Here is a 21,184-nt window from a genome sequence, read left to right as displayed (position 1 = left end):
CTCTGCTAACACTGCATCCAACTGCCGCTTAGCTTTTCCGCTTCGACTCCACCTCTTTTCCCGCGCACAGCGCTTTTTAACCCGGCCCCACCTAACGCAGTCACATGCAAGGGTCGGTCCTTGTCTGAAAGTCTTCCCCCCTGCAACATTGGAGACAGTCTCTGTAGTTCCAGAAACAGTGTGAGAAAGCTATAGTAACATAGTAACATAGTAACATAGTTAGTAAGGCCGAAAAAAGACATTTGTCCATCCAGTTCAGCCTATATTCCATCTTGTCCTATACCCGATCTTGTTCTTCCTCTTTCACATACAGTCTGCAGGACTCTTGTTTCAGCACTGTTGTCTGACCTGCTATTTAACCCCATCACGCGTGGCACCGTTGGCTGAGCCGTCCATCTAATACCGCCACATTTCATATGGTTTCCTGAGCCACGCATCTTACCCCGCCATGTCTGATACCTCCTGCTGAGCTACATATTTAATCCCGTCACATGTGCTACCACCTACTGAGCAACGCATTTTATCCTATCCTGTGTGATACCTTCTGCTGCTTAGCCATGTATCTACCACTGTCACGTGTGATACCGTCTGCCGAGCTGTGTATCTACCACTGTCACGTGTGATACCGTCTGCTGAGCCATGTATCTACCACTGTCACGTGTGATACTGTCTGCTGAGCCGTGTATCTACCACTGTCACGTGTGATACCGACTGCTGAGCCATGTATCTACCACTGTCACGTGTGATACCGTCTGCTGAGCCGTGTATCTACCACTGTCACGTGTGATACCGACTGCTGAGCCATGTATCTACCACTGTCACGTGTGATACCGTCTGCTGAGCCCTGTATCTACCACTGTCACGTGTGATACCATCTGCTGAGCCATGTATCTACCACTGTCACGTGTGATACCATCTGCTGAGCCATGTATCTACCACTGTCACGTGTGATACCGTCTGCCGAGCTGTGTATCTACCACTGTCACGTGTGATACCGTCTGCCGAGCCGTGTATCTACCACTGTCACGTGTGATACCGTCTGCCGAGCCGTGTATCTACCACTGTCACGTGTGATACCGTCTGCTGAGCCGTGTATCTACCACTGTCACGTGTGATACTGTCTGCTGAGCCGTGTATCTACCACTGTCACGTGTGATACTGTCTGCTGAGCCGTGTATCTACCACTGTCACGTGTGATACCGTCTGCTGAACTGTGTATCTACCACTGTCACGTGTGATACCGTCTGCTGAACTGTGTATCTACCACTGTCACGTGTGATACCGTCTGCTGAGCCGTGTATCTACCACTGTCACGTGTGATACCGACTGCTGAGCTGTGTATCTACCACTGTCACGTGTGATACCGTCTGCTGAGCTGTGTATCTACCACTGTTACGTGTGATACCGTCTGCTGAGCTGTGTATCTACCACTGTCACGTGTGATACCGTCTGCTGAGCTGTGTATCTACCACTGTTACGTGTGATACCGTCTGCTGAGCTGTGTATCTACCACTGTCACGTGTGATACCGTCTGCGGAGCCGTGTATCTACCACTGTCACGTGTGATACCGTCTGCTGAGCTGTGTATCTACCACTGTCACGTGTGATACCATCTGCTGAACTGTGTATCTAATCCTCTCCTGTGTGATACTGACTGCTGAGCCGTGTATCTAATCCTCTCCTGTGTGATACTGTCTACTGAGCCGTGTATCTAATCCTATCACATGTGATACTGTCTGCTGAGCCGTATCTAATCATATCACGTATCATACACTTTGCAGCACCACCTGGCACATTACGGGTTAAGCCTTGGGACAATCGGTTTTTATTTTGCAATGATCGGGTGGAGAAATCTCGGAGATCGCCGTCTCATTTCCCCCCGGAATCACTCTCAGCACAACGCAATCTGTAGGGCAGGTCGTGGATCTGGGGGGCCGGCGCGCGGTGACAGGGGGCTACCTCGTTTGGGAAGGGCCGCTCCTGAGCATTGTTATTTGGGGGGGAAAAGGAAAAGACACTTCCTGTCTGAGAGTCTTGTTCTGCGGAGATCGAGGGAAGGAGATTTACCCATTTATAAATGGGCACCTCCGCCAGTCGCCTCAAGGAGCTGCCGTCGCCCTTCTCCATAAACTGCTGCCACAAGGAGGAGGAAGAGGAGGAGGTGGCCCTGACCGAGAAGGGGACCCCCAGGTGAGCACCTGCCGCCCCCATCACCTGTACATGAATATCGGGGAAGTGCAAAGTTCGGAGACTTTAGAAGACAGTTTGTGCTTCACGTCTTCACCGTTTTATAGATCTCTGCTTGCTGTCAGTGAATGAGAACTTTGGCTCCGGTGACGCTGTATCTATCCGGCCCTGCGGGTACATTGTATCCAGTGTAGACAATGCTCTGCCAGCGGAACAGCCTGCACCGACACATTGTAACAAAGTCGTCTTGTGTACTGAACGGTCACTCATTCAGGCTATGTGCACACGTTGCGGATTAGGCTTAGGAATTTCTGGTGCGGATTCTGCCTCTCCTGGCAGAAAACGCACCTGCGGTTCCGTAGCTTTTTTGTGCAGTTCCGCAGCGTTTTTTGTGCGTTTTTGCTGCGGTTTTCTTGCGGATTTGCTGCGTTTTTTACCCCTTCGGTTTTCTATAATGGAATGGGTACAAAAACGCTGCAGATTCGCAAAAAAGAAGTGACATGCTGCTGCTTTTAAACCGCAGCGTTTCTGTAGCGGATATTCCGCCAAGTGTGCACAGCTTTTTTGTTCTCATTGCACTGTAAATCAATTGCGGATCTGCAGCATTTCTGCACCTCAAAAAACGCTGCGGATCCGCACAGAATCCGCAACGTGTGCACATACCCTTATGGGGTTTTCTGCATGGAGCCGCGCTGTTCTCATTCACTGACAGCAAGCAGAGATCTGGAAATGGAGAAGAACTGAAGCAAAGTTTATCAGAAAGTTAACCCCGTGCCTCCCTGGCTCTGACACCCGGGGCTCACACCTGTGTCAGGAGCTTTTCGGTGGAGCGTTGAGTCCAGAGCCGGGACCATGAGACTCACAAATCCCGGTCAGGATGATTGTAAGCTCCGCTGCCGACCATGGGCACCTACCGTACCGGGGTCTGGACCCGCAACCACGAGACTCCGGATACATTGTGTTCCCTCATTGTATCCTGCTAGTAATGGATCAGTGCTCACCACTGAATGGGCCTCAGCTGGTTGTCAGCGCTGGGTTAACCCTTCGAGAAAAGTTTTGCTTCTGCTACGAGGTGAGTGGTCACAAGTAATGAGGGTCTGAAGAACGACTCTGTGACTGAAAGATCTAAAAAAAATCCAAATCCTGATCTGGTTTTATCAATTAGGTTGTATTACAGGGGTCCGGGTGTATTACAGGGGTCCGGGTGTATTACAGGGGTCCGGGTGTATTACAGGGGTCCGGGTGTATTACAGGGGTCCGGGTGTATTACAGGGGTCCGGGTGTATTACAGGGGTCCGGGTGTATTACAGGGGTCCGAGTGTATTACAGGGGTCCGGGTGTATTACAGGGGTCCGGGTGTATTACAGGGGTCCGGGTGTATTACAGGGGTCCGGGTGTATTACAGGGGTCCGGGTGTATTACAGGGGTCCGGGTGTATTACAGGGGTCCGGGTGTATTACAGGGGTCCGGGTGTATTACAGGGGTCCGGGTGTATTACAGGGGTCCGGGTGTATTACAGGGGTCCGGGTGTATTACAGGGGTCCGGGTGTATTACAGGGGTCCGGGTGTATTACAGGGGTCCGGGTGTATTACAGGGGTCCGGGTGTATTACAGGGGTCCGGGTGTATTACAGGGGTCCGGGTGTATTACAGGGGTCCGGGTGTATTACAGGGGTCCGAGTGTATTACAGGGGTCCGGGTGTATTACAGGGGTCCGGGTGTATTACAGGGGTCCGGGTGTATTACAGGGGTCCGGGTGTATTACAGGGGTCCGGGTGTATTACAGGGGTCCGAGTGTATTACAGGGGTCCGAGTGTATTACAGGGGTCCGGGTGTATTACAGGGGTCCGGGTGTATTACAGGGGTCCGGGTGTATTACAGGGGTCCGGGTGTATTACAGGGGTCCGGGTGTATTACAGGGGTCCGGGTGTATTACAGGGGTCCGGGTGTATTACAGGGGTCCGGGTGTATTACAGGGGTCCGGGTGTATTACAGGGGTCCGGGTGTATTACAGGGGTCCGAGTGTATTACAGGGGTCCGGGTGTATTACAGGGGTCCGGGTGTATTACAGGGGTCCGGGTGTATTACAGGGGTCCGGGTGTATTACAGGGGTCCGGGTGTATTACAGGGGTCCGGGTGTATTACAGGGGTCCGGGTGTATTACAGGGGTCCGGGTGTATTACAGGGGTCCGAGTGTATTACAGGGGTCCGGGTGTATTACAGGGGTCCGGGTGTATTACAGGGGTCCGGGTGTATTACAGGGGTCCGGGTGTATTACAGGGGTCCGGGTGTATTACAGGGGTCCGGGTGTATTACAGGGGTCCGGGTGTATTACAGGGGTCCGGGTGTATTACAGGGGTCCGGGTGTATTACAGGGGTCCGGGTGTATTACAGGGGTCCGAGTGTATTACAGGGGTCCGGGTGTATTACAGGGGTCCGGGTGTATTACAGGGGTCCGGGTGTATTACAGGGGTCCGGGTGTATTACAGGGGTCCGGGTGTATTACAGGGGTCCGGGTGTATTACAGGGGTCCGGGTGTATTACAGGGGTCCGGGTGTATTACAGGGGTCCGGGTGTATTACAGGGGTCCGGGTGTATTACAGGGGTCCGGGTGTATTACAGGGGTCCGAGTGTATTACAGGGGTCCGGGTGTATTACAGGGGTCCGGGTGTATTACAGGGGTCCGGGTGTATTACAGGGGTCCGGGTGTATTACAGGGGTCCGGGTGTATTACAGGGGTCCGGGTGTATTACAGGGGTCCGGGTGTATTACAGGGGTCCGGGTGTATTACAGGGGTCCGGGTGTATTACAGGGGTCCGGGTGTATTACAGGGGTCCGGGTGTATTACAGGGGTCCGGGTGTATTACAGGGGTCCGGGTGTATTACAGGGGTCCGGGTGTATTACAGGGGTCCGGGTGTATTACAGGGGTCCGGGTGTATTACAGGGGTCCGGGTGTATTACAGGGGTCCGGGTGTATTACAGGGGTCCGAGTGTATTACAGGGGTCCGGGTGTATTACAGGGGTCCGGGTGTATTACAGGGGTCCGGGTGTATTACAGGGGTCCGGGTGTATTACAGGGGTCCGGGTGTATTACAGGGGTCCGGGTGTATTACAGGGGTCCGGGTGTATTACAGGGGTCCGGGTGTATTACAGGGGTCCGGGTGTATTACAGGGGTCCGAGTGTATTACAGGGGTCCGGGTGTATTACAGGGGTCCGGGTGTATTACAGGGGTCCGGGTGTATTACAGGGGTCCGGGTGTATTACAGGGGTCCGGGTGTATTACAGGGGTCCGGGTGTATTACAGGGGTCCGGGTGTATTACAGGGGTCCGGGTGTATTACAGGGGTCCGAGTGTATTACAGGGGTCCGGGTGTATTACAGGGGTCCGGGTGTATTACAGGGGTCCGGGTGTATTACAGGGGTCCGGGTGTATTACAGGGGTCCGGGTGTATTACAGGGGTCCGGGTGTATTACAGGGGTCCGGGTGTATTACAGGGGTCCGGGTGTATTACAGGGGTCCGAGTGTATTACAGGGGTCCGGGTGTATTACAGGGGTCCGGGTGTATTACAGGGGTCCGGGTGTATTACAGGGGTCCGGGTGTATTACAGGGGTCCGGGTGTATTACAGGGGTCCGGGTGTATTACAGGGGTCCGGGTGTATTACAGGGGTCCGAGTGTATTACAGGGGTCCGGGTGTATTACAGGGGTCCGGGTGTATTACAGGGGTCCGAGTGTATTACAGGGGTCCGGGTGTATTACAGGGGTCCGAGTGTATTACAGGGGTCCGGGTGTATTACAGGGGTCCGGGTGTATTACAGGGGTCCGAGTGTATTACAGGGGTCCGAGTGTATTACAGGGGTCCGAGTGTATTACAGGGGTCCGGGTGTATTACAGGGGTCCGGGTGTATTACAGGGGTCCGAGTGTATTACAGGGGTCCGAGTGTATTACAGGGGTCCGGGTGTATTACAGGGGTCCGGGTGTATTACAGGGGTCCGAGTGTATTACAGGGGTCCGAGTGTATTACAGGGGTCCGAGTGTATTACAGGGGTCCGGGTGTATTACAGGGGTCCGAGTGTATTACAGGGGTCCGGGTGTATTACAGGGGTCCGGGTGTATTACAGGGGTCCGAGTGTATTACAGGGGTCCGAGTGTATTACAGGGGTCCGGGTGTATTACAGGGGTCCGGGTGTATTACAGGGGTCCGGGTGTATTACAGGGGTCCGGGTGTATTACAGGGGTCCGGGTGTATTACAGGGGTCCGGGTGTATTACAGGGGTCCGGGTGTATTACAGGGGTCCGGGTGTATTACAGGGGTCCGGGTGTATTACAGGGGTCCGACTGTATTACAGGGGTCCGACTGTATTACAGGGGTCCGGGTGTATTACAGGGGTCCGGGTGTATTACAGGGGTCCGGGTGTATTACAGGGGTCCGGGTGTATTACAGGGGTCCGGGTGTATTACAGGGGTCCGAGTGTATTACAGGGGTCCGGGTGTATTACAGGGGTCCGGGTGTATTACAGGGGTCCCGGTGTATTACAGGGGTCCAAGTGTATTACGGTGGCGGCAGCACATGGAATGTTTGTGTGTGCGGCTGCGATGCTTCTCGCCACATGATCCAAATAATCTCCTAACATAGAACCTTATAGAAAGCCTGTAATAAACACCATCCGGTCTATAAGGCTGCCGTCACACTAGCAGTATTTGGTCAGTATTTTACATTATTATTATTATTTATTATTATAGTGCCATTTATTCCATGGCGCTTTACATGTGAGGAGGAGTATACATAATAAAAACAAGTACAATTATCTTAAACAATACAAGTCATAACTGGTACAGGAGGAGAGAGGACCCTGCGAGGGCTCACAATCTACAAGGGATGGGTGAGGATACAGGAGGAGAGAGGACCCTGCCCGCGAGGGCTCACAATCTACAAGGGATGGGTGAGGATACAGGAGGAGAGAGGACCCTGCCCGCGAGGGCTCACAATCTACAAGGGATGGGTGAGGATACAGGAGAGAGGACCCTGCCCGCGAGGGCTCACAATCTACAAGGATGGGTGAGGATACAGGAGGAGAGAGGACCCTGCCCGCGAGGGCTCACAATCTACAAGGGATGGGTGAGGATACAGGAGAGAGGACCCTGCCCGCGAGGGCTCACAATCTACAAGGATGGGTGAGGATACAGGAGGAGTGAGGACCCTACCCGCGAGGGCTCACAATCTACAAGGGATGGGTGAGGATACAGGAGGAGAGAGAACCCTGCCCGCGAGGGCTCACAATCTACAAGGATGGGTGAGGATACAGGAGGAGAGAGGACCCTGCCCGCGAGGGCTCACAATCTACAAGGGATGGGTGAGGATACAGGAGGAGAGAGGACCCTGCCCGCGAGGGCTCACAGTCTACAAGGGATGGGTGAGGATACAGGAGGAGAGAGGACCCTGCCCGTGAGGGCTCACAATCTACATGGGATGGGTGAGAATACAGGAGGTGAGAGGACCCTGCCCGCGAGGGCTCACAATCTACATGGGATGGGTGAGGATACAGGAGGAGAGAGGACCCTGCCCGCGAAGGCTCACAATCTACAAGGGATGGGTGAGGATACAGGAGGAGAGAGGACCCTGCCCGCGAGGGCTCACAATCTACAAGGGATGGGTGAGGATACAGGAGGAGAGAGGACCCTGCCCGCGAGGGCTCACAATCTACAAGGATGGGGGAGGAGAGAGGACCCTGCCCGCGAGGGCTCACAATCTACAAGGATGGGTGAGGATACAGGAGGAGAGAGGACCCTGCCCGCGAGGGCTCACAATCTACAAGGGATGGGTGAGGATACAGGAGGAGAGAGGACCCTGCCCGCGAGGGCTCACAATCTACAAGGATGGGTGAGGATACAGGAGGAGAGAGGACCCTGCCCGCGAGGGCTCACAATCTACAAGGGATGGGTGAGGATACAGGAGGAGAGAGGACCCTGCCCGCGAGGGCTCACAATCTACAAGGATGGGTGAGGATACAGGAGGAGAGAGGACCCTGCCCGCGAAGGCTCACAATCTACAAGGATGGGTGAGGATACAGTACATCAGTATTTGTAGCCAAAACCAGGAGTGGAACAAATAGAGGAAAAGTATAATAGAAACATCTGCACCACTTCTGTATTATCACCCACTCCTGGTTTTGGCTACAAATACTGATGTAAAATACTGACCTAATACTGCTAGTGTGAACGTGGCCTAAGTGTCTGTCAGCACAGAGTGACTGTTCAAACCAAGCACAGGCGCTCGGAGCAGCACGGTGCGGCCAAACAAGGCGCCTCTCCCCACCTGCTGGTTCCCTCCTGCTCCTCCCTTCTCTATGAGCTGTCAATCAAAGAAGAGGAGGTGGAGATGGGAGCGGAGGGAGGTGCAGGGAACGTCCAAAATGTATAAAAACCGCAACAAAACTACAAATCAGAGCAGATTACTAATGCGGACACCTGGAGCAATAATAAAGTGGGGAAAATGCACCGAGCAAACATGACCTGAGTGTAATGCTCTGCAGCCTGTCTCTGGGTCTGTGTGCAATGCTCTGCAGCCTGGCAGTAGTGTATATTCTCCTAGTATTAGTGTGCAATGCTCTGCAGCCTGGCAGGAGTGTATATTCTCCTAGTATCAGTGTGCAATGCTCTGCAGCCTGGCAGCAGTGTATATTCTCGTAGTATCAGTGTGCAATGCTCTGCAGCCTGGCAGTAGTGTATATTCTCGTAGTATCAGTGTGCAATGCTCTGCAGCCTGGCAGCAGTGTATATTCTCGTAGTATCAGTGTGCAATGCTCTGCAGCCTGGCAGTAGTGTATATTCTCGTAGTATCAGTGTGCAATGCTCTGCAGCCTGGCAGCAGTGTATATTCTCGCAGTATCAGTGTGCAATGCTCTGCAGCCTGGCAGTAGTGTATATTCTCGCAGTATCAGTGTGCAATGCTCTGCAGCCTGGCAGCAGTGTATATTCTCCTAGTATCAGTGTGCAATGCTCTGCAGCCTGGCAGCAGTGTATATTCTCCTAGTATCAGTGTGCAATGCTCTGCAGCCTGGCAGCAGTGTATATTCTCCTAGTATCAGTGTGCAATGCTCTGCAGCCTGGCAGCAGTGTATATTCTCCTAGTATCAGTGTGCAATGCTCTGCAGCCTGGCAGCAGTGTATATTCTCGTAGTATCAGTGTGCAATGCTCTGCAGCCTGGCAGCAGTGTATATTCTCGCAGTATCAGTGTGCAATGCTCTGCAGCCTGGCAGCAGTGTATATTCTCCTAGTATCAGTGTGCAATGCTCTGCAGCCTGGCAGCAGTGTATATTCTCCTAGTATCAGTGTGCAATGCTCTGCAGCCTGGCAGCAGTGTATAGTCTCGTAGTATCAGTGTGCAATGCTCTGCAGCCTGGCAGCAGTGTATATTCTCGTAGTATCAGTGTGCAATGCTCTGCAGCCTGGCAGCAGTGTATATTCTAGTATCAGTGTGCAATGCACTGCAGCCTGGCAGCAGTGTATATTCTCCTAGTATCAGTGTGCAATGCTCTGCAGCCTGGCAGCAGTGTATATTCTCCTAGTATCAGTGTGCAATGCTCTGCAGCCTGGCAGCAGTGTATATTCTAGTATCAGTGTGCAATGCTCTGCAGCCTGGCAGCAGTGTATATTCTCCTAGTATCAGTGTGCAATGCTCTGCAGCCTGGCAGCAGTGTATATTCTCCTAGTATCAGTGTGCAATGCTCTGCAGCCTGGCAGCAGTGTATATTCTCGTAGTATCAGTGTGCAATGCTCTGCAGCCTGGCAGCAGTGTATATTCTCGTAGTATCAGTGTGCAATGCTCTGCAGCCTGGCAGTAGTGTATATTCTCGTAGTATCAGTGTGCAATGCTCTGCAGCCTGGCAGCAGCGTATATTCTCGTAGTATCAGTGTGCAATGCTCTGCAGCCTGGCAGCAGTGTATATTCTCCTAGTATCAGTGTGCAATGCTCTGCAGCCTGGCAGTAGTGTATATTCTCGTAGTATCAGTGTGCAATGCTCTGCAGCCTGGCAGCAGTGTATATTCTCGTAGTATCAGTGTGCAATGCTCTGCAGCCTGGCAGCAGTGTATATTCTCGTAGTATCAGTGTGCAATGCTCTGCAGCCTGGCAGTAGTGTATATTCTCGTAGTATCAGTGTGCAATGCTCTGCAGCCTGGCAGCAGTGTATATTCTCGTAGTATCAGTGTGCAATGCTCTGCAGCCTGGCAGCAGTGTATATTCTCCTAGTACCAGTGTGCAATGCTCTGCAGCCTGGCAGCAGTGTATATTCTCGTAGTATCAGTGTGCAATGCTCTGCAGCCTGGCAGCAGTGTATATTCTCGTAGTATCAGTGTGCAATGCTCTGCAGCCTGGCAGCAGTGTATATTCTCCTAGTATCAGTGTGCAATGCTCTGCAGCCTGGCAGCAGTGTATATTCTCGCAGTATCAGTGTGCAATGCTCTGCAGCCTGGCAGCAGTGTATATTCTCCTAGTATCAGTGTGCAATGCTCTGCAGCCTGGCAGTAGTGTATATTCTCCTAGTATCAGTGTGCAATGCTCTGCAGCCTGGCAGTAGTGTATATTCTCCTAGTATCAGTGTGCAATGCTCTGCAGCCTGGCAGCAGTGTATATTCTCCTAGTATCAGTGTGCAATGCTCTGCAGCCTGGCAGTAGTGTATATTCTCCTAGTATCAGTGTGCAATGCTCTGCAGCCTGGCAGTAGTGTATATTCTCGTAGTATCAGTGTGCAATGCTCTGCAGCCTGGCAGTAGTGTATATTCTCGCAGTATCAGTGTGCAATGCTCTGCAGCCTGGCAGCAGTGTATATCCTGCGGCTCTGCAGGTGTTGATGGCACAGGCCCTGGATATAGCGCCGTCCGCCGCCCGCTCTTGTGCCCGGATCAGGTGTCCGTGCCCGGCTTTACATAGCTGACTAATGGGAAAGGTCAGTGGAAGCGACTGCGCAGAGCTGGACTGCAGGGTAAGAGCTGGACTGAGAGGATGAAGGCAGGAGCTCAGGGGTAAATAGTGAGTAGCTGCGGGATGGTGAACAGTGAGTAAGTGCCCCATTGTGCCACACATGATGCGACGTTCTGATGGTGAATGTGGAGCTGGGCGCACAGGGGTCAGCTGAAGATATCAATGTAATCACTGGCATGGCTGGGGTATTAATGAGCCAAGTGCAGAGGAGATCAGTGAGTAAGTTGCATGTGGATTAGTATGCAAGTGTGTCGGAAACCTTATGTGGCAGTGAGTTTGTGCTCCAAGAGTTAATAAAGTAGTAGTGGTAGTAGTGGTAGTAGTAGTGGTAGTGGTGGTAGTAGTGTGTTTGTAAGTACATTATGCTACAAATCTTGGATCAGTGAGTAAGCGGGTCAGAAACACGATCAGTGAGTTCACGCTCCGGGAGTATGTAAGGGCACACATAGGAAGCTGAGTGTTCCCGCGAGCAATGATCACCATGACAATCTGGCTTTAGTATTTGGATCAGAGATGCTTGATCACTGAGTAAGTGCTGTATTAGTTATTAATCAGGTGAGAGAAACTGGATCAGTGAGTAGGTGCTTTATGACAGTATTGTAATCTAGCAATTCTAAGGCTGTTTACTTGCGGCAGCTGGGTGGTGGTGGTGGTGGTGGTGGTGGTGGGTGCAGAGCAGAAGTTGCGTTTTACAATTGCAGTGTTTTTTTAATGTATTTTTGGTGAATAAAACCAACTGTTCTAAACATGTGCGGTGGACAAATCACACAAGTAATCCCCCAGAAAAACACGGCAAGAGCCCAGGTCTTGGCAGAAAAAAATGGTACGTTTTAATATCACCGAGGTCAATGAATGTGTGCATAGAAAATGGAAAATCACACTGTACCCATAAGTGGGCTGGAAACAATGGATCAGTGAGAAAATACTCGCTGTATTAAGAACCGAAACGCCAGATCAGTGAATGTGTGCCAGAAATGCATTGAATCGGTGAGTAAATGCTCCTTGTGTTACCTGTCATCTCTGGCACACTTTCTGAGTATCGGTGTGTAAGTGCTCTCTGTGTTACATATAGGTGAGAGTGTTCACTGTGCACTACTATAAAAGTGTCAGCAATGCTGTGTCTCAGTGGGTAAGTGCACCACTAAAAGTATCAGAAAGGTGCTCTTTCTTTTACAAAGGAACGCTGATTTACTTTTTACATTAGTGATTATTAGTTTGTGGTTTTACTAAGCATTTGTGTATTGGTGAGTAGATGCTCTGTCGATTAGTAAGGGTCGGTGTATTGGTGAGCAAATGCTCTGTCTATTAGTAAGGGTCCGGTGTATTGGTGAGTAGATGCTCTGTCTATTAGTAAGGGTCAGTTTATTGGTGAGTAAATGCTGTGTCTATTAGTAAGAGTCGGTGTATTGGTGAGTAAATGCTCTGTCAATTAGTAAGTGTCGGTGTATTGGTGAGTAAATGCTCTGTCTATTAGTAAGGGTCCGGTGTATTGGTGAGTAGATGCTCTGTCTATTAGTAAGGGTCAGTTTATTGGTGAGTAAATGCTCTGTCGATTAGTAAGGGTCGGTGTATTGGTGAGCAAATGCTCTGTCAATTAGTAAGTGTCGGTTTATTGGTGAGTAAATGCTCTGTCGATTAGTAAGGGTCGGTGTATTGTGAGTAAATGCTCTGTCTATTAGTAAGGGTCCGGTGTATTGGTGAGTAGATGCTCTGTCGATTGGTAAGGGTCGGTGTATTGGTGAGTAGATGCTCTGTCGATTAGTAAGGATCGGTGTATTGGTGAGTAGATGCTCTGTCTATTAGTAAGGGTCGGTTTATTGGTGAGTAAATGCTCTGTCGATTAGTAAGGGTTGGTGTATTGGTGAGTAGATGCTCTGTCTATTAGTATGGGTCGGTGTTTTGGTGAGTAGATGCTCTGTCTATTAGTAAGGGTCGGTGTATTGGTGAGTAAATACTCTGTCGATTAGTAAGGGTCGGTGTATTGATGAGTAAGTGCTCTGAATAGGGGTCTACAGTCATGGCCAAAAGTTTTGAGAATGAGACAAATATTAATTTTTCCAAAGTCTACTGCTTCATTTTTTCTAATGGCAATTTGCATATACTCCTGAATGTCAGAGTGATCAGCTTAACAGCAATTACTGTACTTGCAAAGTCAATATTTGCCCAGAAAATGAACTTTAACCCCCAAAACACATTTCAACATCATTGCAGTCCTGCCTTTAAAAGGAGCAGCTAACATCGTTTTAGTGATTGATCCATTAACACAGGTGTGGGTGTTGATGAGGACAGGGCTGGCGATCAATCAGTCATGATTAAGTAAGAATGACATCACTGGACACTTTAAAAGGAGGCTGGTGCTTGGTATCATTGTTTCTCTTCAGTTAACCATGGTTATCTCTAAAGAAACACGTGCAGCCATCATTGCACTGCACAAAAATGGGCTAACAGGGAAGAGTATCGCAGCTACAAAGATTGCACCTCAGTCAACAATCTATCGCATCATCAAGAACTTCAAGGAGAGAGCTTCCATTGTTGTCAAAAAGGCTCCAGAGCGCCCAAGAAAGACCAGCAAGCACCAGGACCATATCTTAAAACTGTTTCAGCTGCGGGATCAGACTACCAGCAGTGCCGAGCTTGCTCAGGAATGGCAGCAGGCTGGTGGGAGCGCTTCTGCACGCACTGTGAGGCGGAGACTCTTTGAGCAAGGCCTGGTTTCAAGGAGGGCAGCAAAGAAGCCACTTCTCTCCAGAAAAAACATCAGGGACCGACTGATATTCTGCAAAAGGTACAGGGAGTGGACTGCTGAGGACTGGGGCAAAGTCATTTTCTATGATGAATCCCCTTTTCGATTGTTTGGGACATCTGGATAACAGCGTATTGGGAGAAGAAGAGGTGAGCGCTACCACCAGTCTTGTCTCATGCCAACTGTAAAGCAACCTGAAACCATTCATGTGTGGGGTTGCTTCTCAGCCAAGGGAATCGGCCTAAAAACACAGCCATGAATAAAGAATGGTACCAGAATGTCCTCCAAGAGCAACTTCTCCCAACCGTCCAAGAGCAGTTTGGCGCCCAACAATGCCTTTTCCAGCATGATGGAGCACCTTGCCATAAAGCAAAGGTGATAACTAAATGGCTCATGGAACAAAACATAGAGATTTTGGGTCCATGGCCTGGAAATTCCCCAGATCTTAATCCCATTGAGAACTTGTGGTCAATCATCAAGAGACGGGTGGACAAACAAAAACCAACAAATTCTGGCAAAATGCAAGCATTGATTATGCAAGAATGGACGGCTATCAGTCAGGATTTGGTCCAGAAGTTGATTGAGAGCATGCCAGGGAGAATTGCAGAGGTCTTGAAGAAGAAGGGTCAACACTGCAAATATTGACTTGCTGCATTAACTCATTCTAACTGTCAATATAACCTATTCGTACTCATAATATGATTGCAATTATATTTCTGTATGTGATATAAACATCAGACAAACACTAATAAAAACCAGAGGGCAGCAGATCATGTGAAAATATAATTTTGGTGTCATTCTCAAAACTTCTGGCCATGACTGTAATTATTCTGTTTTTCAGTAATAGTCTATTTATAAGTGAGTGTTAATAATAGGCCGTATACTAGCAACAATCTGTGTATTAGTTGCTGATTTCTAATCTCCCTGTGTATTAAGGTACTGTCACACTAGACAATATCGCTAGCGATCCGTGACGTTGCAGCGTCCTCGCTAGCGATATCGTCCAGTGTGACAGGCAGTAGCGATCAGGCCCCTGCTGGGAGATCGCTGGTCGGGGAAGAAAGTCCAGAACTTTATTTCGTCGCTGGACTCCCCGTAGACATCGCTGAATCGGCGTGTGTGACACCGATTCAGCGATGTCTTCGCTGGTAACCAGGGTAAACATCGGGTAACTAAGCGCAGGGCCGCGCTTAGTAACCCGATGTTTACCCTGGTTACCATCCTAAAAGTAAAAAAACAAACACTACATACTTACCTTCCGCTGTCCTCCAGCGCTGTGCTCTGCTCTCCTCCTGCTCTGGCTGTGAGCGTCGGTCAGCCGGAAAGCAGAGCGGTGACGTCACCGCTCTGCTTTCTGGCTGCCCGGCGCTCACAGCCAGACCAGAGAAGCAGAGCGCCGAGGACAGACAGCGGAAGGTAAGTATGTAGCGTTTGTTTTTTTACTTTTTAGGATGGTAACCAGGGTAAACATCGGGTTACTAAGCGCGGCTCTGCGCTTAGTAACCCGATGTTTACCCTGGTTACCGGGGACCTCGGGATCGTTGGTCGCTGGAGAGCTGTCTGTGTGACAGCTCTCCAGTGACCAAACAGCGACGCTGCAGCGATCCGGATCGTTGTCGGTATCGCTGCAGCGTTAGTAACAATATGCAGGAAAACCAAAAGATAAAGCAACACGAGCCCTAGCAAAGAGCGGGTGCAAGATCTGACCCCTGGACACCGACATTCAGAAAAGGGAGCACTCAATCCGGCGGCTCTTTATTCCATGCCCAAGTATTCCATAAAAGGAAAAAAAAAATAGAGCGAGTGCTTCCTAGTGCTGAATGTATAGATCGAGCCAGGTCTAGAATTAATAAACTCCATTTTATGGAATGGACCTGCAGTGCTGGGTAATATTAACCAGTTTTCTCCAGACTACCTCGTACCTTTGCCAAGCATGCGACATTTCGGCTTTGTACCGTTTTTAATACAATAATAGGGGTATTACAAGCACCAAAGTCCATAAAGTAATTAACTTTATAATAAGTACTACATATCAACATGCAATTATATACAGAAAGTGCCAAAGTGTACTGCATAGATGAGATTCTGTTTTCAGAATTCCATTTGCACAGTTCTTTGAAGAAGATATGGCCTTTATATTTTCTTTTCTTGAGCTAGTACTTGAAAATATCTATTCCATATTCATAGACTAGTTCTTTTTTCATTTTGTGAGGGACTGCAATGGGTGCAAACATAGCACCTACATAAGCTAATATACACGGGGGAATTGGAGGAGGACATGGTTTATGTATCACACCACTTTTATTAGTTTTGAGCTTTAGGAGGTACATAGACGATGTTTTCCTCATCTGGCCTGGTACTAGTGAGGAACTATCATACACAGAAACTCCCAAAGTGCTATGGTTTAAATCCATGTATCAATTAAGTTTCTGCATTTAAAATAATTACACAAAAATGATTGTTGAACCTAACTGGTATAATATACATGTGTTATACAGTACATTGGAACTGAATACGATAAGTCCAGCACCATGTGTTAATGGAGGACGCCATCGTCGACATGCTCCTGAATGAAATGTGAGGGTCAACAATTAAGAGCGAGAGATACAGTTTGTCCATATCCATATAAAAGCCCATATCTCCATACTGGACCTGGCGGCATTGTAATGTGAGCGCATTATTAGAAGCCACCAGTTGTGCGGTTCGTCAGCTAATCAATTAATACAAATGAAATGCCCATCATTTCCAACCAATGAAGTGCTAACAAAGGCAATGATAATTTATAGATTATAAATCTATGAATATGTGTAAATTAAGATCTACGGAGAAAATATAAATACACCACAAAACAACTGCTCAGTGATTAAGTCCGTCCGTGTGGGACTTCCCAAAATCTGTAGAAAATAATATTAATGATGGTTTATTAAAGGAAAAGTCACTAATACGGGATCATCCTGGGGATGTTTGTTGCTTGTGGGTGAGACATTATGTTCCCAATTGTCTACAAAAACTAAGAATAGTAAATAGCGTTATACAAACAGAATACGAGTAAACGCCGTCACACAGGAGAGAAGAGGTTGTCGGCTGAGTCTCGGGGCAAAGTCAAACTGCCCCAATGGGACCTGTCATATGTAATATGTTTTTGGGAGTTTTTTTTTTTACCTTGTGTAAAATCTGCTGTTCTCCTGCATCTGGAGTTATCTTTTTTGTTCCTCTCCATTCCTGATATATGGGTGCCTCTTCCTCTTCCCATCATGGTGGGATCCTCATGAAGATGCCTCCAGAATAAAGCAGAGGGCCCCGCCCCCTTGGCTGACAAGAGTAGATTTACATACATGGATGACGGGGCCGTATCTCAGGAATGTCAGATTAAGGAGAACAGTGAAATCTACACTGGGTAAGAAAAAATTGCATATACATTGGGTATAGAAAGTATTCAGACCCCTTTAAATTTTTCATTCTTTGTTTCACTGCAGCCATTTGGTAAATTAAAAAAGAGTCATTTTTTTCTCATTAATGTACACTCTGCACCCCATCTTCACTGGAAAAAAAACAAATGTAGACATTTTTGCAAATTTATTAAAAAATAAAAACTGAAATATCACGTGGTCATAAGTATTGAGACCCTTTGCTCAGTATTGGGTAGAAGCCCCTTTTGAGCTAGTACAGCCATGAGTCTTCTTGGGAATGAGGCAACAAGTTTTTCACACCTGGATTTGGGGATCCTCGGCCATTCTTCCTTGCAGATCCTCTCCAGTTCCGTCAGGTTGGATGGTGAACGTTGGTGGACAGTCTTCTCATCTTAGGGTACCGTCACACAGTGGCATTTTGATCGCTACGACGGCACGATTTGTGACGTTCCAGCGATATATCCGTGACGTTCCAGCGATCTCGCTGTGTCTGACATGCTCCTGCGATCAGGGACCCCGCTGAGAATCGTACGTCGTAGCAGATCGTTTGAAACTTTCTTTCGTCGTCTAGTGTCCCGCTGTGGCGGCATGATCGCATGGTGTAACAAAGGTGTATACGATATTGTATATGATGTGCGCATAGTAACCAACGGCTTCTACATCGCACATACGTCATGAAATTATCGCTCCAGCGTCGTACATTGCAAAGTGTGACAGCAGTCTACGACGCTGGAGCGATATTGTTACGACGCTGGAGCGTCACGGATCATGCCGTCGTAGCGATCAAAATGCCACTGTGTGACGGTACCCTTAGTATTAGTAGACTGCTCAATATCCTTTGTTTGTCTTTGTCTGGGGTATTCTCTCTCTACAATGCTGTGTTCACCAAAAAAATACATAATTCTGGCATTTTGATTTGTTTCTCGTTATGTCATTTACCGATGGGTTTAATTTTATATTTTGATACATCTCACTTTTACTAATGCAGTGATGCTAAATATGTGTATTTTTAATAATAGGGTAAATGGGGGGTGATTTGAACTTGTATGTTTTCATTTTTTTCATGTCTTAAAAACTTTTTCTTCTCTCACTTTCTACCATATCTATTGGTTTCCTTAGGGGACTTGAAGCTGCGATCGTCATATACTGGTACATGTTAAATGCCGCTTTCAGAGACTGTCAGCGGGAACAACTGTTAGAGGCACATGATGGCTGATTAAACCAGCCATCATGTGCAGGGAAATATGTTTGCTCTGCCTATGAGCCTACATCAAAGGCAGGGACATACGTCAAAGGTCGTAAAGGAGTTATGAATTGTTATGACCAGTTGCATGCGATTACAGGTCACAACACATCCAGGAATTATATAAATAACTATGAACAATGTAATGCATATGAATGGAGTTCAAAAAGTTATCAAACTCAGTACATTCCTCAATATTACCTGTCCAGATAAAGAAAACATTGCCTATGTACCTCCACCGTCTCAATATATTGTCAAAATGGTAGGTAATAAGACAAGGTTGTCCTCCAATTCCCGTATGGCAATATTGACCTAGGCAGGTGTCATGTTTGTGCCCATGGTGGTCCCACACAATTGAACGCAGACTCTTAAATACCAGCTCAAGTGGAGAGAGTATAAAGGCCACCCCTTTTACAAGACTCTGTAAATGTAAAAACATTTGCGGCCTGCACTTTGTCAATTTCTGTATGCAAATTATATTAATGTATGCTCTAGATATTTTTATGAATTATTTTTGAACATCGGTGATATCTGTATTTAAAGCAGCTTCTAACATTGATGTATTCACTTGTAAAGGGCTCAATATCAAAGCTGAAACGTTTAATATTAATACTTGAACATAAAAGTCATTTTGTTCACCTTATTTATTTTTATGTATTTATGATTTTTGAGTGGCTATTAGTGAGTTTATGCTGATTGCGTTGCATAATAGTGAGCTAGTGCTTTGTGTGCTAACAAGTTTTGAGAGTTAGTGATCTTAAAGGGGTATTCTCAGGTTATTTCTTGAGCAGCTCTGAGCTATGCAGTCTCCTTACACTCGCCTCACATTCTGGCAGGGCGGCCTCTCTTCCTACAGTGACAGTTGTGGTGAGTAACAGAGCTGTACAATTAGTAGAACTATAAAGCTCAGCACAAGTTCTGCTGTAACGCATTCACCTATCGGTGCTTGGTCCTGAAGTATACACAGTATATTTACATTATACATATAGAGAAAACAGGGCATTTGAACAAGCACACCACTCTGGACAGTGAGAGCCATGATTAGGAGAACTGCTCTGGGAGAAGTCGATGCTGCGAGCTGGTGATTTTAAAAAGACATAACATCAGCTTATTAGTGGCTGAGAGGGAGATGGAGGGAGGTGAGCCAATAACAATAAAGGGCTGGAGAGAGCTGACTGGTATGTTAGGAGTTAACATCTCTTCTGCAATGTATCTACTGCGCACACTGACCAGGGTCTAGGCAGGCAATAAATGTAAAGTGCTGCAGAATATGTTGGGGCTGTAGAAATAAAAATAATTATTATTATAGTGCCTGAGCTCCACGGAAACCTGCTGTATATAATGAAAGATAAAAGCTTTCATTTTAGAAAAACGAAAACAGAAGAAGCAAGACAATTGCAAACTTGCTTATTTTCATGTTGTCTAACTAATTAAAGCAATTTAATAACTTGAGAATATCCATTTAATCTGAGTAAATGCTCCATATGTTTAGTGAGTCTTCTGTGCATTAGTAAGGGTCCGAGTATTGGTGAGTAAGTGCTCTGTAAATAAGTAAGGGTCCGAGTATTGGTGAGTAAGTGCTCTGTGCATTAGTGTTGGAATATTGGTAAGTGCTCTGTGCATTAGTGTTGGAGTATTGGTGAGTAAGTGCTCTGTGCATTAGTGTTGGAGTATTGGTGAGTAGGTGCTCTGTGCATTAGTGTTGGAGTATTGGTGAGTAAGTGCTCTGTGCATTAGTAAGTGTTGGAGTATTGGTGAGTAAGTGCTCTGTGCATTAGTGTTGGAGTATTGGTGAGTAAGTGCTCTGTGCATTAGTGTTGGAGTATTGGTGAGTAGGTGCTCTGTGCATCAGTAAGTGTCGGAGTATTGGTGAGTAAGTGCTCTGTGCATTAATAAGTGTTGGAGTATTGGTGAGTAAGTGTTGGAGTATTGGTGAGTAAGTGCTCTGTGCATTAGTGTCGGAGTATTGGTGAGTAGGTGCTCTGTGCATTAGTGTCGGAGTATTGGTGAGTAAGTGATCTGTGCATTAGTAAGTGTCGGAGTATTGGTGAGTAGGTGCTCTGTGCATTAGTGTTGGAGTATTGGTGAGTAAGTGCTCTGTGCATTAGTGTCGGAGTATTGGTGAGTAGGTGCTCTGTGCATTAGTGTCGGAGTATTGGTGAGTAGGTGCTCTGTGCATTAGTAAGTGTTGGAGTATTGGTGAGTAAGTGCTCTGTGCATTAGTAAGTGTCGGAGTATTGGTGAGTAGGTGCTCTGTGCATTAGTAAGTGTTGGAGTATTGGTGAGTAAGTGCTCTGTGCATTAGTAAGTGTCGGAGTATTGGTGAGTAGGTGCTCTGTGCATTAGTAAGTGTTGGAGTATTGGTGAGTAAGTGCTCTGTGCATTAGTAAGTGTCGGAGTATTGGTGAGTAGGTGCTCTGTGCATTAGTAAGTGTTGGAGTATTGGTGAGTAAGTGCTCTGTGCATTAGTAAGTGTCGGAGTATTGGTGAGTAGGTGCTCTGTGCATTAGTGTTGGAGTATTGGTGAGTAAATGCTCTGTGCATTAGTGTCGGAGTATTGGTGAGTAGGTGCTCTGTGCATTAGTGTTGGAGTATTGGTGAGTAGGTGCTCTGTGC

General features: G+C 47.9%; 1 protein-coding gene across 2 annotated transcripts in view; it reads left to right on the top strand.

Moving 5' to 3' along the window:
* The window catches only part of NOS3 (nitric oxide synthase 3), a 103,973-nt gene that overhangs the window by 8,166 nt on the left and 74,623 nt on the right, over window positions 1-21,184 (top strand). The window contains exon 1 of one of the 2 annotated variants that reach the window (XM_069729239.1): window positions 2,019-2,190. The exons of the other annotated variant lie outside the window; for it this stretch is intronic. Coding sequence (XP_069585340.1) covers window positions 2,078-2,190 — 113 coding nt within the window. The 5' untranslated portion in view covers window positions 2,019-2,077. Of the gene's footprint in view, window positions 1-2,018; window positions 2,191-21,184 lie in introns of those variants that run through there. 2 annotated transcript variants of the gene reach the window in all.

The sequence above is a fragment of the Ranitomeya imitator genome, chromosome 6 (genome assembly GCF_032444005.1).
Source record: "Ranitomeya imitator isolate aRanImi1 chromosome 6, aRanImi1.pri, whole genome shotgun sequence".
NCBI lineage: Eukaryota > Metazoa > Chordata > Amphibia > Anura > Dendrobatidae > Ranitomeya > Ranitomeya imitator.
The sequence above is the reverse complement of the archived record's forward strand: the minus strand, read 5'-3'. Positions and strand labels throughout refer to the sequence as shown.